Source organism: Eucalyptus grandis, chromosome 2 (assembly GCF_016545825.1).
Source record: "Eucalyptus grandis isolate ANBG69807.140 chromosome 2, ASM1654582v1, whole genome shotgun sequence".
Classification (NCBI taxonomy): domain Eukaryota; kingdom Viridiplantae; phylum Streptophyta; class Magnoliopsida; order Myrtales; family Myrtaceae; genus Eucalyptus; species Eucalyptus grandis.
The window spans coordinates 34,655,821-34,673,725 of NC_052613.1; the positions used below are offsets into that span (position 1 = coordinate 34,655,821).

General features: G+C 39.6%; 1 protein-coding gene and 2 long non-coding RNA genes across 3 annotated transcripts; all 3 read right to left on the reverse strand.

Annotated features, from left to right (window-relative positions):
* Positions 1–58: 58 nt before the first annotated feature.
* LOC104430916 (sodium/hydrogen exchanger 2) lies at positions 59–5,494 on the reverse strand. The gene is made up of 15 exons (XM_010043635.3): positions 5,129–5,494; positions 4,489–4,834; positions 4,126–4,244; positions 3,445–3,542; positions 3,103–3,162; positions 2,926–2,972; positions 2,647–2,841; positions 2,458–2,504; positions 1,898–1,964; positions 1,678–1,778; positions 1,464–1,565; positions 1,178–1,316; positions 1,041–1,103; positions 841–924; positions 59–696 (listed from the first exon to the last, which is right to left on the reverse strand). The coding sequence occupies exons 2-15, from the start codon at positions 4,660–4,662 to the stop codon at positions 367–369; spliced, it is 1,626 nt and encodes a 541-aa protein (XP_010041937.2). The 5' UTR covers positions 4,663–4,834; positions 5,129–5,494; the 3' UTR covers positions 59–366.
* Positions 5,495–13,733: 8,239 nt separating this feature from the next.
* LOC104430910 lies at positions 13,734–14,900 on the reverse strand. The gene is made up of 2 exons (XR_722697.3): positions 14,633–14,900; positions 13,734–14,095 (listed from the first exon to the last, which is right to left on the reverse strand). It is a non-coding gene; the product is annotated as an uncharacterized LOC104430910 (long non-coding RNA).
* A 470-nt stretch (positions 14,901–15,370) lies between these two features.
* LOC108956232 lies at positions 15,371–16,109 on the reverse strand. The gene is made up of 2 exons (XR_001982361.2): positions 15,930–16,109; positions 15,371–15,638 (listed from the first exon to the last, which is right to left on the reverse strand). It is a non-coding gene; the product is annotated as an uncharacterized LOC108956232 (long non-coding RNA).
* Positions 16,110–17,905: the final 1,796 nt, after the last annotated feature.

Genomic DNA, 17,905 nt, shown 5'->3' on the forward strand with positions numbered 1-17,905 from the left:
CGTTGGTAGACACGTATCATTCCAGCGAAATGTTTGATGAAAGCACAAACTACACATGTTGATACGCTAATTGAGACACCTGGTCTTCTAAATTGAAACATCACCTGCTCGATATGATACAAGGCCGGTGAAACACTACAATTACAGGAATTTGATGCGAAGAAGACATTAGATGTGCTATCGCGCAAGGCCTCTTCGCACCTCATATTTAATTTCACACCTATGGTACACTATTCATCGATTATTGGATGTGGCACGACGCTTCTGTCTCGTCGAGAAAGAAACCGAGAAAAGGGCTCGTACAAAATTGCATTCAGGTTCTCAACAACAGCTGCATTACTTAATTAATACTCTACACGATGCAGCCTAGCCTTCCCACTGATGGACGCTCCTTTCTGTGGGGGAGCCGGGAACATATGGGACAAAACCACGGCCACCAAAGACTGGGCGCATGAAGGCATCGTCGAATTTGCGCCAGTAGTAATGAACAGTATGTGCTGGTGTGGTCCAGAGCGCCCTGAGGCTACCTGGGCGGCCGATGTCGGGGACCACAAGATCAGGTTCAGAATCTTGCCCGCCTCTGAGAAGCGGAAAAGTAAAGGACTTGGGAGTATTTGGATCGGAGACTACGATGCTTGTGTGTTTGGGGGACGGTAGCAATAACCTTATCAAAGGTTGGGTCAAAAAACCAAACACCTGAGAAAATACAGTCGCATGAGACCATTGAAACATCGGAGAGTATCTAAATTGTGAATGAAAGAAAGGGTATGTAACTGCAGAACCCATGTTGCAACGCTATACGGCAGAACAGAAAAAGAGAAAAAGAGCAAGTCATCTTACCACAGTGCTGAAGAGGACGACAGTTATAGTGCTTGTGATCATGATGGCATTATCCCTCAGATGAGTATGGCCAGAACTAGTGAACTGCAAATAAATAAACCCATGTCAAATAAAATTGCTCCTCCCCACTCTCACATACAGACAAGCACGCACCCATGCACGCACATGCACGGGCACACCCACAGAAAAGCTGCATTTACCTTGTTATAAGCTAGGGCCATAGATACAGCGCCTCTCATGAGTCCTGCCCACCATATAATCACCTAAAGACTAATAGTCGTTAGTTGTTGAATAGATTACTCAAGAGGACATAATTTGCATCTCACACAGAACATACTTGCTGTCTGAAGCTGATTCTCTCGTTGGGATTTTTCTTGGTTAGGTTGGACAGAAGGGATAGGGGGAAAACGAATGCTGCCCTTCCAGCTAGAACCAATGCCAGCAGTACTGAACTCACGGCAACTGATGTCCCAGGACTGCAAAAGTAAAAAGACAGTTGAATGTACATTTTAGTCAGTCACACTAAGCAATTCAGACAAATCAAAGGTAGCTATCTCTAGCAGAAGTGATAGTAAGTTTCAATAGAATGAAAACAGAAAGTCAAGAGGGAAACTAGGGCGTGCCTATTGCTCACAAATCTCCACTTTTCGATGTCCAAAGCATCCATTCCGACATAAAGGAAGATGAAAGTCTCAGCAACAAATGATAGGGTCGCAAAAGCATGCCTGACAATGAGAGAGAGAGAGAGAGAGAGAGAAGCATTGCGTAAGTAATTTACAATGCATGCGCACAGGCTAGAAAAATGAAAATTTAAGATTTAATATCAGAAAAGCTTACTTTGTAGTGACTCGTGAACTTTCAGTCACGTTGTGCCAAGTGTAATGGGACATCACTATCCCACAGAAAAAGACAGTGAGAATGCCGCTTAAGTAGAACAGCTGCATTATGGATATATTAGCATGTTAAAGAGAAATATTTCAAAAGACCGCCATGAATTTAGATAATTGTAAAAGGAGGAGCTATCAAAAGCTAACCATAAAGCTCTGAGTAAGCTTACTTCAGCCATCATGTAGGACAGGTATGCCATGAGCATCATAAGAGCAACTTCACGATCTGTAGAGTGCCTGAGCTTCCAGAATAGAATTGAAATGTTCAATTCAGAAACTCAGTATATTACAGGAAAGAAATAAACTAAGAACTTAGAACATGTTCCAACGTAACACCTGTATGGTATGTGTAAACCCAATATCTCAAGATAATAACATCTACCACGTGATCATGGTGATCGAATCTGGGCTGATAAAAATTTAAAAATTGGGCAAAACCTTGAAAGGCATTCTTTTAACTATATTTGATCACAACAAACTCATGCAAACACTTCCTAGAATGGAAATAGCTATCTGAGGTGCAAGGCACTCCGCATAGTATGAAAATTCTCGCACTTTCACAGAAGATCAGCCACTACAGTGTTGTTAGCCAGGGATAACCAAACATCAGCCTAGCTCGACAAAATCTTTTCACCTTAATTAGATAGGCTATTGACTATTACCAGACAAAGTATACAATAACCAAAAGATATAATTAAGGTGACCTGCAAATTCAGTTTCTGAGAAGTACCTGCCAAAATAGAGCTTTTTAATAATGTAAGCACTAAGCAATCCAGTCTGCAAGAACAGAAAATACTCCATAAAATGATTGCTGAGGCAATAACTATATAAAGAAACTAGTGACTGAGGATTTGTTGGTGTCTGTCTGCAAATGCATGTCAATGCATGTGCCCGTTTTGGGGGGAGTAGGTGGACTTACCAACACTCCTAACATAGTGCTTGCGAAGAATAAATAGAAGAAATTGCCGATGAACTGCAAAGCAATTCTGGGATCGATATGATTAAGATCAAAGCTCTGTATTGCATTGAAAAGCACCACTGATGTTGCATCATTCACAACACCTTCTCCAAACACCAAGCTGTAAAGCAAGGGTGTCTCGTCCTGATTAAGCACCTGCACACCATATATAAAAGGTGGTGATTACACGTCCAACATGATTGTTTAAAACAGTAACTTGAAGTGTAAATAATAAAGTACCTGCAAGGTGCAAACAGAATCTGTTGCAGCAAATATGGCACCAATGGCTTGAATTGGAAATACAGACGACATAGTCAGAAGCATATCTTTTGTAATATATTTTACTGATAGAAATAGAAACAAGAGAGAAAAAAATCATACTGTCTCAGAAAAATGAAAGGAGAACCAAAGTTGTACCTATGTAATCCCCTATGTCGAATGAATTGATGCCAATCTTCTTAAAAAACTCTATAGCACCTGACAAAAAAGCAGTTGCTATCAACTATCAGATGCAAATATGATTTATAACCACAATCTTGTCTTCTACTAGGCTAAATTAAAGTTCCAGGGCCACTGCCCATACAGTAACTTGCCACTCTCCCAACCCTGGAAACAGTTCAAAATGCTGCTTGGATTTTCTTTTGGGGAAAAAAAATCAGTGGAATAGATCTTCAAGGCATTGAAGAATATAAGAAGCAATATACACAATCATCCTTTGACATGGCGAGCCAAAAAATGAAAGTAAAATCCTTAACTTACCTAGTGAAATAATAGTGCACGAAACTAAGGTACCGATAGCGCCAAATAGCATGATGGTCATAAAGTTTCTAAAGAATTGCTTCTTTTTCACCTGAAACCTGAAAAGGATGATTAGCACCAATAAAATAACTTATTAAAACCCCATATCAGAAGCCTATAAGAAATTATTTATTCACTCAACAGAGATTAGAAAATAGAAAGGAGATAAATCCCATAGAAAATAGTCAGAACACTTTCAACCCTAGAAGATATAGGCAACCTTCCTGTAAAGTTCAAAGATAAGACAGTAAATTAAATTATACAACTTGTCTGTCAATTCTATATTTTGTAAAGTATAACAGATTAATATACAAGGACATTTCGCTGACTATCAAATTATTCAAATCTTTGATGATCAGTCTCCAATCCATCTATATAGTCTATCCCTCACAGTTTATAAAGCCCATGTTAGAATTCTTTCGAAGCCTGTTTACAGTTCAAGGAACTCTTTACAATTATGGAAAAATCCAACCTAATCTCAGTCAGTGGAGTTACTTGTATTCTGAAGACATATTCGAAAAACAAACATGTAGCAGCAAATGATGCCTAGAAGTTACCACATAAAAAGAATGATGCCTAAATGCTACCGTGTAAGATGATCTGAGAAACGTTCTTCACCACTCCAATTGGAAATTAACTTACCCCGCATTGAATATGATAGGTGGCAAAAGATATATGAAGAAGAGATCTTCACTAAACACTAAGAGATGGGAGCTTTTCATTCCTGTGGTCAGTAAAATAACGATACCGGTACATAATCCCTGCAAAAAAATTCGAAAGCAATTACTAACAACCTACTTGAATTAAACCAAAAGCCCTCAGCCTCTGGCACAAGACCAAAAAGAAATGTTTGCACATGTACAAGTAACGCCGACACGCAAGGCGCAAGCCAGAAGCTCAATTTTTTCAAGATACGACCTTAAACTCGAATCCACGTGAGCAAAGAATATAATTGGGCTACAACAAATCCACTAGTACAACGTCCATGCGAGACGGAGGACTCACGATCATCAGAGCAGTGATGGACTCATTCATCCACCGGTTCTCTTCCAAGAGATGACCGATCACGATGCAAGCGAGGAGGAGCGCCACGAACAGGTTCAAGGACACCACGGACGTATGATCCGAGGTGGACAGCGCCTGCAGCCTTGATACAATGGTGCTGAACGAGGCATCCATTGTACCAAGATCTCAACTAAACAAACGAACACCCTTCTTTCGATAACACACCGAGCTACGGGTTTACAACACCACGAATCAAGAACGCCTCTTCAAGGAACAGTCTCGCGCAATCTATGTCTCCGAACTGTCCATCTCCTAAAGCTTCCCTCGAACCTCAGGATGCCGAATTCTGCATCCAGAAAAAACGCAAATTCGAATTATCTCCAGCTCAAACATCACAATCAAGATCCTTTTTTGTAGTTACTAAACAGCGAGCGGCGTCCAGAAAAAAAAAAAACCCAAGTCAAATTATCGCCAAACCAAACATTACAATCCGGAGCCTTTCGATAGCTACCAAACAAGGGCAGATAATTAGTACAACGGGAACCTCAGAAAAAGCCAACAAGTTACACCGCGCCATTTCCAAATTCGTCACCAATGAAACACGAAACGGGAAGACGAGCGAACCGCGCGAACGCCATACCAGATAGCTCCGGCGCGAGGCGCATGCATGAAGAAGCATTACACGGGCTAAAAACGGATGTTTTCCTCGCTTCAAAATCGCGGGCACGAAGCGAGAGAGAGATTGAAAACGTCGGTATGCACGAAGCTCGAAGTCTCAAGCGAACCGAACCGAACCGAACGAGGGAACGCGCCAAGCTACTGCAATGAACGCCGAAGCGCGATTTCAATTCCGGTTTTGCAGAGAGATGGGGAGGGATGGATGGAGGGTGCTGACAATGCCTGTTCGAGAAGGAGATAGAAAGCTCTGGAGTGCTGGAGAAAATGGCCGCTAGAGAGAGAGAAAGAGAGGGCGTGCTGTGCGGAGGAAACAGTGGGCGAAATGAAGAGAGAGAGACAGAGACGGAGAAAGACGTAGGACGACAACATAAGGAGGAGGAGGGAGAGCGAGGGTAGTGTACGGACGGTGATGGAATCCCCGGATCCGACGAAATTGAATGAGGATCGTCCGATCCGCATGCCCCCGGCGGTGGAGATCGGGCGTCGTCCGTGGGAACGGGCGTACCCTAGCACCGCCGGTCGACGCCCAGACGGACATCCGTGACCGCCACGTCAGCTGGCTTCTTATTCATTCCAGGATCGTCGAGGTGCTTCCAAGCGCTGTAAAAATGTTTTTTTTTTAATTATTTGCGATGATTTTTTTTTTTTTAGCAATTATCGATTGCGATGATAAAAGAATATGTTTCCACAGTTGTGATTATGCGGCTTGTCTTTAAAGGATAAATCGGAAATAAGAAATTGAATAATCATGAAAAGCGAAGAAAATCACGCGAAACAGCCATTTGAATTTGCTTATCGCGAATTTAGATTAACTTAAAATTAATTGACGCCGCATGTTTCCATCCATTATTTAGAAAAACTATTTCAATGACGACTCTTTCAAATTTGGCTTGTATTTCATATGTTCTCACCGTATGGATATAGCCCGAATTATTTGAAGAAGTTGATTCGCATCTTTTGTGAATGAAGAGCATTTTTAAGTGTTTAATGTTCTGGTCAAAACACTTAATCTATATTACTCAATTAGTGAAAACAACATGATTCAACATTGTGGTATCTAATAGGTCATCTTCAAAAATTTAATGCCCATGATGCGCTGTAAATGTTTTAGGAATTATTTTTTTAATTATCGATTGTGATAATAAAAAAATCTGTTTCCGCAATTGTGATTAGGCGGCTTCTCTTTAAGGCCAAATCGAAAATAAGAAATTGGATAATCATGAAAAGCGAAAAAAATCACGTGAAACAACCATTTGAATTTAAATTAACTTAAAATTAATTGACCTTGCATGTTTCCATCCATTATTTCAATCCCCTTTATAAAAAAAATTTTAATGACGACTCTCAAATTTCGGCTCGCATTTCATATGTTCTTTGCCTTATGAATATAGTCCGAATTATCTGAAGAGGTTGATTTACATCTTTTGTGAATGAAGAGCATTTTTAAGTGTTTAATGTTTTGATGTGTTACTCAATCAGTGAAAACAACATGATTCAACATTATGGTATCTAGTAGGTCATCTTCAAAACATTAATTGCCCAAGATGCAAAAAATAAAATTAAAGTGTCGAGATCGAAAAAATTGTTTTAGTAATTTTTGAACAAATATCTCAACACCCATTCAGCAAAATATTAATTTAATTATATTTATGTGGATGCAATTACAAGAAAAGACCTAAAAGGAGACGGGACACCTGGCTCACTTGATGTGAAATCATCATCAATCTGAATCCCATGACCTCCGGGCCTTTGATGCGGTTGGAAGCTAAAGATTAATGGAATCACGTGCAAAAGCCATCCTTCTTTTTTCTCTACGAAATTTATAAGTAAATTGACTAATCACCATGCAAATCATCATTATTTTTAATTTGTCCTCCTTTTATTTTATTTTTTCTATTCCTTCTTTGTCTAAGACAGAGACAGTTTCTTGCGATCCTATGCTACCCATTAAAAATCCTTTGACATGAACATATTCGTCCTTTTCCTCATATATTCAGCCGACATCTCCAATGGGACCACCGGGTCTGTTCTGCAGACAATACAAGCAGAGGTCGCTTTTGTCTATCAATGCTGACTCGGACAAATAGGCACGGCTTTGCCTCGACAGATCTCTAAAAATTGCTAATTATTTATGTGCATCCTAAAAGCTATTTAATTCACCAAATTGCCACTCGGTCCTTAAGGAAGGAAATGTTGATTACCCAGTAAACCTTCCATTAATGGAAGAGGAAATGAAAAATGTTGAGTAATTAATTCCGCCATATTCACTTTCAATAGAACCCCGCTCGAAATTGATGGGTCTGGCAAGAACAAAAGTGGGAGTTATTTAAAAAGAAAGAAATATCATGCATATAAGCAAGATAAAGAAATATCGGAAATATCGGAAAAAGATCCACATTTTAATAATTAATGATACGACAAGCGTAATCAAAGTGCAGATTTATGTATCAAAATAATATAATATACCCACTATCATTTGAAATTTGATTTGACTAGGGTCATTCTGGAATACTAAACGATTATTTTTACTGAAAGCGACACATTGGGGGTGTCCATTTCAATCCACATAATCTAATTGTTTAAGGCTTATTCAATTTGAATCGTCTTTTTCTTTATTTATAAATACTGTTTTTTTTTTTGGTGGACTGGGGAGATTCTATGCAAGTTTTTTTTTTTTTTTTTTTTTGGCAAGAGATTCTATGCAAGTTGGACACACTGAAAATGACATCTTCCTACCAAAAAAAAAAAAAAAAAGAAAATGACGTGCTGAGAAATTTCGATCTCAAGCCAAGTATTTTCCAAATTGGATGGTTATCCTTTGAATTTGACAATCTTCGAACGACCATAATTTTCTTGGCATACTTGTATACCTATATATATAATTTTACAAAAAAATCACGGGCCACACCTCCGATGTAAAGAAAATTTTACATTAATTTTATAAAGTTTATACTATTATTACTCATATACTAAATAATTATTTCCTAGTCACAGATGGATATACACAAAACTCGGACCTTGTATGGTCACTGATCAGATAAAAAGAAAAGACACGTAAAGTTTAAAGTCTTATTTATCGGCAGGAAGGGTATGTTAGGTGTACTGCACATGTTTGCTTAAAACTTAAGACTTTGTTGGCGTTGCAGCCGTAGTGATATTTCAGGCTAGCTTCGTAATCGAATTGAGTTTTGCTTCCTTCGTTATTTAACATAAGTCAGCCTAAGATTAGGGGATTGATAGAAAAATAATGATATTATTCTCTCGATAAATAATTTTGAATTATACCCCCACTGCTCACATGATATCGCATGACTTGTTTTGTATTCACCAATTGCATGCCGACTCAACCTGGACATGAATTATTGAATTATAAAAATAATTGGAGTTTGCCAAAAAGTGTCTTGAAGATTTAATAATGAAATATAGTGATTTCCAATATAGTCGTCAGATGCATAACCTATGCCTGGAAAATATATTATTTCAAGTATTTCTTAACAAGACCCTCCATAATTAAGGGTCATCTTCATATTTGCCAAGCGAAACCTTTTTGATTGCGGTAGTGGATCGTTCCCCCAGGCATGAGCTTATGCTCAAGTAGAGAGAGACAGAGAGAGAGAAGAGGATAGAGGGCACGACAAGACGATCTGGAGGGCTAGATAAGTTCAACAATCAGCTGTGAAATATCGGAAAGGTTTTCCTTAGAGATTAGGATGCCCGAAGGTAAAGGAGCGACTATGGACATAGTCCTTTTTCATTACCCTCCACATAGCCTGAATTTTAAGTCACTCGAAACTAAGGATGTGCATGGTCCAAGCGGGCAATTCCCGACCTAGAATCGGAAACCGCCCGCTAAGGACCGGTTCCGAAAAATTAGAACCGGGATTTACCCATTTATTGCATGGATCCACCCGAGAACCGGATTGCCGATTCGGTCCGATTCCCGGGTGGATTCATGGAACCGGTCTCACAATAATATCACTTTCTAAATCCTACAATGAGAACTCTTCATATCGAGTTAAACTCATAATATACTAGAAAGTTTCTAGTAAACTCATGGTCTAAGGAAAAGAAATCACTGGATGTGATTAACTTGGAGGAGGATGAAAGTGACATTTTGCCTCTCAGTGGAATTAGGGGAAAGAAGAACCACCAGAGGGAGGATTCATAATTTGAAGATGAGAGGAGTAACAAGCAAACAGCAGTGTATGTTGATGACATCGACACCGAGCTATCCGAGATGATGGATACACTGCTACTCTTTAAAATTAAAGGCAAGAGTTGAGATTCGAATATTGTTGAATCCTCTCAAAAAGAAGTAAATGAATCTTTACAGCAGAGTAGATAAACACACATTACTAATGATGGAAAGTTTCTTGATAACACACCAACCCCAACTAGCAATGTGACAAAGATGGTGGATCTTAGAACTTTGTTGATCCTTTTGATGCTGGGTTTGTTAATTAATCGGTTTGGTCTAGGTGGGTGGGTGGAACGAAACCGCTTATAGAACCGGGAATCGGATTAGTATTCACCGATTCTCATAAATTGGCTGGGAATCGAACCGATTCTCTCCAATCGCCGGCAGGCGGATTCCGTCCCGTTCCAACGGTCAGGCGAATCTCAGTTCTTTTCACATCCCTACCCAAAATGCTTGAATAATCTCATTGGATCTCACCGGGACCGAATAATCGCATGCCTTGGACGTTACCGCACGCCGAAGACCTACGTCGGCTTCCTATTCACTAGACAACTCACGTACCTATGCATCGGTCCGTACCTATTGCCGACGAGTTATCACATGGCCAGCCACAGCGATCGTTTCGAATTGAGTGATGATAAGGCCTACGGCGTTTCAGCACGCTGTCTTGGCTCTTTACTGTGGGTCGTCGGCGTAGGCACGTCCTCATGTGCTGAAAATGAAAGGAGAGAGAAGAGAGCAGGTGTCCCCCTCATTGGCCATGTTATATGTAGAACGTGTTCGGTACGTGTGGATCTGAGACGTCTGCATAAGCGACAAGATCTGCGCCAGCTCGTCGTCCTTTTGGAAGGGAGCGTTCTTGTGAGTTTTGGATCGGCACGTATCAACGCCGCTGGTTCGTTAGCATTTATCAGCCTATGCCATTTGGCTCCATTGTGACTTTGAATTTGATACTGAAAGATCCTGCATCGAAGAATCCCCCTAGTTTAAAACGGTTAATATATCTTGATTAATTTTTAACTATGATATTAAATTTAAATAAAAAAGTCAATCCAACTAGATATATTAACGAGTACAAATTTAGATTTTCTTTAGATGATTTCTTCACTCTTTCATGACGATTTTGAGGAAGCGATAGACCAGTGAGGTCAAACGCTAGAGAAATGTTATGGAGATCGAGATTCTTAGCTAGGCTCTTTGATTTCAAGAGTGGGAATTGGAAGAGACAATGGCTCATGGACTATAGAATAAGTCCTCAGGAGGAGGAAGGGCCACCCTTGAACACCGGAAGCGCGAGATTTAAAGATTTACTGCCTTTACTTATTCAATTTTCTTTCATGCAATCTATGCACATGCTTGCTTTCCTGTAGGCTCTTAGTTTTTAGTTTTTAAAGCTAAGAGCCTACCAAACTAGATTTAGATATTAAATTTAGGAGTTCCTTATAGATATTTGATATGTATTATTTTAACATATTGATGTTGATATCTCTACATGGTGATGGTATTGATGACGTTGAACCTATATGCGCATTGCAGATCATTGCAAATGGAGTGAGAGATCTCGGTGTGTATTCATCACTGAATATGGTGATTGAATGTTGAATGTTTATGATGGCAGATCTATTCTTAAGGATGATAGTGTACTTCTAGCTGCAAATTATGCCTTGTTATTTGCATTTTGACATTTGCTTTGTTCTAAGGTTATTTGGATTTTGCTAGATTTGAAAGCTTTAGAATCTTTCGTTTGACAAAAATATATGTACATACTTGCGCTTCAATCCTTGCTCTTGTGGTTCGAGTCAATCAAGTACAAGGACTCAGCGTGACTTTAGAAATCCCAAGTCCGTTTTGTTAGTCGATGTTGTCCCGGTCGATTGTGGCCGTGAACAATTTTTGAACGAATAATCTTCGTTACCGCGCTTGATTGTCTCAAGCAAAATGTTGCCCTGATAGTGCCAAGGAATTTGTCATATCTCATACTTAGGAATTTGAGTTTTTTTTTTTTTTTTAAGGAAAGAAAATTTTTAAATGAAAGGGGAAGAAAGAAAAAGAAACGAGAAGAGAAGCTTCTCCTATTTTCTTCATGGAAATATAGAAAATAGAGAGTAAGAAAATGAATACTATTATGTATACTTCAACTCGTTTAAGGAAAAAATTGCAGATAAACTACATTTTTAACCTTTAAATTCTACATCCTCTATAGATGTTATTGTCATAAAAATTTTCTTTTATCTGGAAGATATTTTTAATGCTTGAATTTGGTGGGAGGAAACAAAACAATAACAGCCAATCTGAATATCTTAATCTCTATATGTAGGGGAACAATTCCAGGGTCAGTCTAGGTTTCAACTGGAACTCACCTTGTTGAGAATAGTGCTTAATTTTTGCAACTTTGAACTTATCTTGTAAATTAGAGATTTCAAGGTTTTTTCCAAGGTTTAGCTAGCAACTGGCCGGTTCTTTTCTGGTGTTTGTGCAGGGGATTCAAAGGCCGGAGAAGGTATAAAAAAAAAAATGAATGTCATGGACTAGCTTCAAGCTAGAGCTAAGAGATGACAGAACTAGTGCCGATATTGCTCCTTTTTTTTTTGTTCGGAGCCGATATTGCTCCTTGAATAGCCACTAAGTTTAGTCAAAATCGAAGATAATGTTCTGATCAGGATTAAAGAGAGAAGAAAAAATAAGACAACATGCAAAAATATCTATAGATAGTTAATTCATCACAAGTTAGGCAGGAAATAAATTAAAACAAAATTACTCATACAGCACAAATCATGCAGCACCAAGCATAAGACATTGTAGCTATAGTTCTTCGGTTCTCTAATTCCTGATTTGGTCTGGTTTGGTTCCTATTTGGGAACCAGTCGGCCTAGCACTGGTTCAAGAAATTTGGAACTCGGACTCTGAACTGAACCGAACCAATTTCTAGTGTCGGTTTGCTCTAATTCCTGGTCCTACCACTTTTTATATGTATGGGTATGAGAGAGAAGGTGAAGGGGGATGCGTAGCTAGTTGCATGGTCATTAATAGTGGCACATCGACGTGGCAAAGATGTTCATGTTGGAGCATTGAATCCGCCCTTTGCACGCCTGTGTTCATGTGAAGAAGGAGGCATAGCTCGTGGTGCTATCTTTGATTGATGGCACGTCAATTCAAAGTTAGGGGTTGCAATTAGGGCATAAATTGTGGGATGATGCGAAATGTGAAAAAGGAGGCATCGCTTGTGGTGCTATCTTTGATTGATGGCATGTCAATTCAAAATTATGGGTCGCAATTAGGGCATAAATTGTGGGATGATGCGAAATGCAAGGACAGAGAGAGAATCGGGGAGTTATAGCTTTTTTCTTGTTTTTTTTTTTTTTTTTTTTTTTTTGGGTCCGGATGGAAGCATCTTAGGTTGAAAAGAGGCGATTTTCAAAATAAAACTAGGATTGATGCGAGATGTAATATGATATTCAAAATTAAAGCTTGAGAACATAAAATATCTTAAAGGGCTCGAGAGGAGAATGAAGTCCGATTACTCAGAAGGCCTTTTCTTCAATGGGCTTAGACCAAATCTGCTCCTTCGACTTGAAAAGGACTTGAGCTTAAATGAATTACTACTATCTTTCCAATAAACTATCTTTCCAATAAAGAAAAGAAGAGTTAAATTGTGAATTTGTAGTTATAAAATCACGATCTCATCACGATTTTTACTAACTATATATTTCCTTGGAAGATTTTTTTTTTCATTTAAATTTATTAAAATTTAATTGATGTAAAATTTCTCAGAATGTGAATCTAACATTTATACCTTCCATCAACTTGACGAATGGATTATCACATAAATTTTACATGGCTAGAATTATTATCAAAATTTTGATTAATTCATAAAATAAATCAATCTACTATATGAACTTCTACAATCAATGGGTCCACCATCCCTCTTTATGCTACCATCTTATAGAATCTCCTCTTTGGCGTAAGGATTCATACGGTACACAAAAGTCCCTTTTTAGGCGCAGCGCGAAATTTTAGTGATGTGTAGAATGAGTGCATACTTTTATAATCTAGTCATAACACGAATAAACTTGTCTTATGATTTTCTCTTTCGTCAAAATGATAACTTATGTCCTCACGTTTGCCGGTCATTTTTCAGGAATATCGATTCAATATGGATCCAAGCAAATTTGCAAATTGAATCAATATCAAGCAACGAGACATGATTTTGCTTGGGATCCAACTTCACTAATTTCATGTCGGGATTGAGCACAATGCAATATATGATGATGGCCAAAGTCGCACAAAACCTGTGCCCATGTACTTTGGTATTTAGATGATCTGTGTGACATTGCGACCTAGTTGAGATGAATGAATGTTCCTCAAGATATTGTACAATAATGATCTAAATACTTTTATTTCCAAGGTTTATTTCTGACCCAAAATGAAATGGTCTTTATATTTACAGTCTAGAGAGCAAATAATTAAGATAAACAAAGGGACCCCACAACATTAAATTCGTCCGATCTGGCACGGAACATATGGGCTGATCAGCAAGCAAAGTAGAAGGAGAAACCCACAACATCAATTTCAATACATTAAATGATCACACGGAGTAAATGAGCCGATCAGAAGGGAGGGGGCCCACCCGGAGGCCCACCACGGGGCCCACCCGGAGGCCCACCACGGGGCCCACCGAAAACCGGTCCGCAACAGCTCTCGAAGATGCAGCAGCAGAACAGGTAATAGCAACTGGGAAAATCAATATACACAGAAATTAGGTTTCATGTGTATCACCTTTTTATTTTATTTTTTATTTTATTTTTTTGGGGGAAATGGATTACAGAATTTAGTCAGATATGAAATTTTGCTGCAGTGGGAGAGGGAAAAAAGATTTGGCAAAATTCTACAGAGACTTTAACTTCCAAAAATTGGATCGAGCATCAATCGGCCGAGGTGGACGACTCTTGCCGAACCCCCTCGGATTCGCTTGTGCTCTCGGATTCAGATACAAACAAGCGTGCTTATAAATTATAAATCACTAAATGCGAATTAATGACTCAAATCTAATTATCTGCTAAATTTTAATTATATGCTAAATTTGAGAGGATTAGAAAAGCTTAATTCAGACATTCGAATAGGCGCAGCTCAAGTATTTCCATTGTCAGTCATCTTAGGTCAACTACTCCTAAAACTGGACTTGGAGAGCTCTCACAAAACCAAAATTTGTCTATGAACTAAAAAAATGATAGGGCTTGGCGGCTCAATACAAAGAAATCGAGTTCTCACCATGAAGATGCAAGTCGGCAAATACTGTCGCAGCAAAAGCCTAAGCACCCGCACGGCCCTGGCGGTCCGGGAGGTCCTCCCGGCGGCGGTCCCCAATCCGGCATCGATCTCTCTGTGTTCGCTCTCGTGAACTCGCGAAAGTTTTAGGAAGGTTTTATGGAGTTTTGTAGAAGGCAGGTATGTGGCCACTTAACAATAGGATGGTAAGAGAGAAGTGGGGAGAAGAGAGAAACAAGAGGATTATATTTCCATGCAACATGTGATCCTCAGCTGCACTGTAACCTACCATTCAAAACTCATGCTTCACGTTCTTTTAAGCCCAAAAACAAGAAGGAAAAGCGGGTCACTAGACCGATTTCTCAATTTCAACACAACGTACTAGTACATCAGATCTAATCGAACCATTTTGTCATATCGAGACTAATTCCAATTCAACCCGTTAATGTGTTACTAGTCAATTGGTACTTTTCTTAGTCCGAATGTTGACGAGAGCCTTTGAGCACTGTCAAAAAGAATGATCGCGACCCGAGATGGTACATTGCATTAATTTTCCATGGTCGGAAACTTAGAATAAGGGAAAAATGAGACGGCTTCATAAATTAAATTAGATAACGTGGGATGACATGAGCATAAAGAAAAAAGGGCGAGATCAAACGCCCTCCACTTCCACACACCAACCCTGCCATCCATCAGTCAATCGTTTTTGTAGGCAAAGTCAACCGCGATAAAACGACATCGTACGAAAAAACATGGACACGTGTAACATAATAACATTCTGTAAAAACCGGCACGAAATGGAATACATCGAGGATCTAGAGTCTTCATCAGTCTCTCTCTCTCTCTCTTGAAATTTATTATCTTTTTTTTGTCTTGACATTTACGTTTCTCGGTAAAAAAAGGTGGGCTCGCTCAGAAGCGTGGTGGGCCGCCTGGTGGGCCTCCGGGCCCACCGAATATCGGCCCGCAGCAGCTCTCGAAGAGGCAGCAGCAACACAGCAGGTACGCACTGCCAACAGAAGAACGAAATAAAATCACAATCCAAGTCAAAATCAATTGTGAAATTACGGTTACTTGCTTCTAGAAATAGATAGCAAGAAATATCATTCCATAAATATATGACAGGAAATTCCCACAAATTAATTTTTACATACTCCAGATAATAACTATTCATTTATATTGAATTGAATTTCCTATTCATTTTCACCTTTGCTTTCAACATTGGTTGTGAATCGAAATAAATGCAATGCCGCATTAATTTACCACGTAAAATATGAACAGAAGATGTCGACCAACTCACCAGGTGGAGACGAGGCGACATAACCCGCCGCACAGGAACCCGAACGGCCCCGGAGGCCCGTGCGGGCCCGGCGGTGGTCCCCACGGTGGAGGCGGCATGATCTCTCTCTCTCTTTCTCCCTCTCTCTTTCTCAAATCGATGGAGGAAGTTGCACCGATGCGGATTATGAAGTTGATGGATGGAATGTATATATAGAGGGAGGAAAAGGGAGGAGCTTCGTAGCTAAGTAATGGTGGAAACCCTACCGGCGTGGCTGAGGAGGCATCGAAGTAAATGATGCGACGCCACCAACCAGTCCAAACCTAACGTTCCGCCCTTCGACTGTGCCGACCTCTACGTGCATGCTTTCTCATTTGCCGTTGTCCCAAAGCACAAATTCACGCGACAGATGTCGTGGCATTGGGAATAATTGATTGCGTGCCGGGCGTAAAAGAGATGGATTTACAAAGTTGGACTCGAGAATCGTTGCGATACGCTCTTTTTCCAGGTTTGTTTGAAGGGGATTTGCTCTCTTGAACGTTTGACGAAAATAGTTTGCGACATCAAGTCAATGTTTCCGTGACCGCTTTCCGCGTGAGCCTGTGTGCATACGCTATGGGACTGGCCGTAAGCGATTGAGTACTCGGTTTGGTGGATCCGGCTGAGTCATTTGCTTTTGTCTATCAAGTAAGAGCATGTATCTATTGGCATGAATTGAACGAAAGCTCCAAAAAAGGAAAAATAATTAAAAGAAGTTTTAGTACAATTTTGTCAATTCAATCATATATATGTTTTTGTTGCCAATTGAGTGTTAAATCTTTTGTATTTATGTCAATTTAGTCCATAGTCAATTTTTGCCATTGATCGCCGATATAGATATTGACCATTCTACATGGCACTCTTGACAACTTGATAGTAATGTGGATAATTTTTTATAATATTTTTCTTTTTTTTTTCCTTCCCTTCTTTCTTTAGCCGATTGCCGAATCTCAATGAATGGCCAAAGGCAAGGGCTGGCGAGGCCTTCCCTCCCTCGTTGGCCACTAGCCTCGCTAGTGGCTAGGCAAGGCTCGCGAGCCTTGATGCAAGGCGCAAAATCTCCTTCTGTATCTTCTCATTCTCCGCAACGATATTCCTGCCCTTCTCTTCGTCTTTGGCTTTGGTTGATAGAGGCTCCAGGACGCTTTGCTTCCATCGGAGCTTTGAAGGGATCGAGGATTTGAGCGAAATCTAGAATAGGAGCGCTCGCCACTCAGGTTTTCTTTACTATAATCGTTCAAGTCAAGTGATTCAGAGAGCTTCATGAAGACAAAATTGTCGGAAGACCAAGAGGCCTTGTTGGCGACAGCGGCAGAATCTTCGGATTCTCCATTGTCGAAGGCAGCATTGCTCCATTTTTTAAAGTTCAGGCCCGTCAAATGCATTTGGGTACTCAAGAACACTCATTTTCCGAGTACTTCCCCTCGCTAGTGGCTGGGTGAAGTTGACCTTGCCAGACCTCACCTCTGGTCGATCACTAATGTGGCGATCCCTTAGAGAAAGAAGGAAAGGAAAAAAAAAAACAGAGAAAAGAAAAAAAAACAGAAAAATATAAAAAATATTATTAAAAATTATATATGTCGGTGTCGGCCGTCTTACATAAGATGATTAATATCCATGTCGGCGATTTTCCGCTAAAATTAACATAATAGACTAAATTGGTACAAATATAAAAATATTGAAAATTTAATTGACAAAAAAATTCAAATTAAATTGACACAATTATAATATATTTATAACGTTTTTGGTGATTTTCCATTAGAAAATGCATAGAGTGTGTATCCGTCGGTTGAAATATGTTCTTGATCTCACTTAACTCTTAAGTTTCCATGAGAGCACACGGCAAAAGTCAATATCATGTTTGAAATCGAAGGACGCCTACTTTTGCCCGCAGCTTCTTGGAGTTCGACGGCGTTCAGTTCGATATGATTGCTCATTCCAAACGCTTATAATGCTGG

Coding starts and splice junctions, on each gene's coding strand:
- LOC104430916 (XM_010043635.3), bottom strand. CDS start 4,662: ATGGATGCCTCGTTCAGCACCATTGTATCAAGGCTGCAGGCGCTGTCC. Junction 1,965..2,457: donor AAAAAGCTCTATTTTGGCAG/GTACTTCTCAGA, acceptor CTGGAAGCTCAG/GCACTCTACAGATCGTGAAG. Junction 925..1,040: donor TGGCCCTAGCTTATAACAAG/GTAAATGCAGCT, acceptor ATTTATTTGCAG/TTCACTAGTTCTGGCCATAC.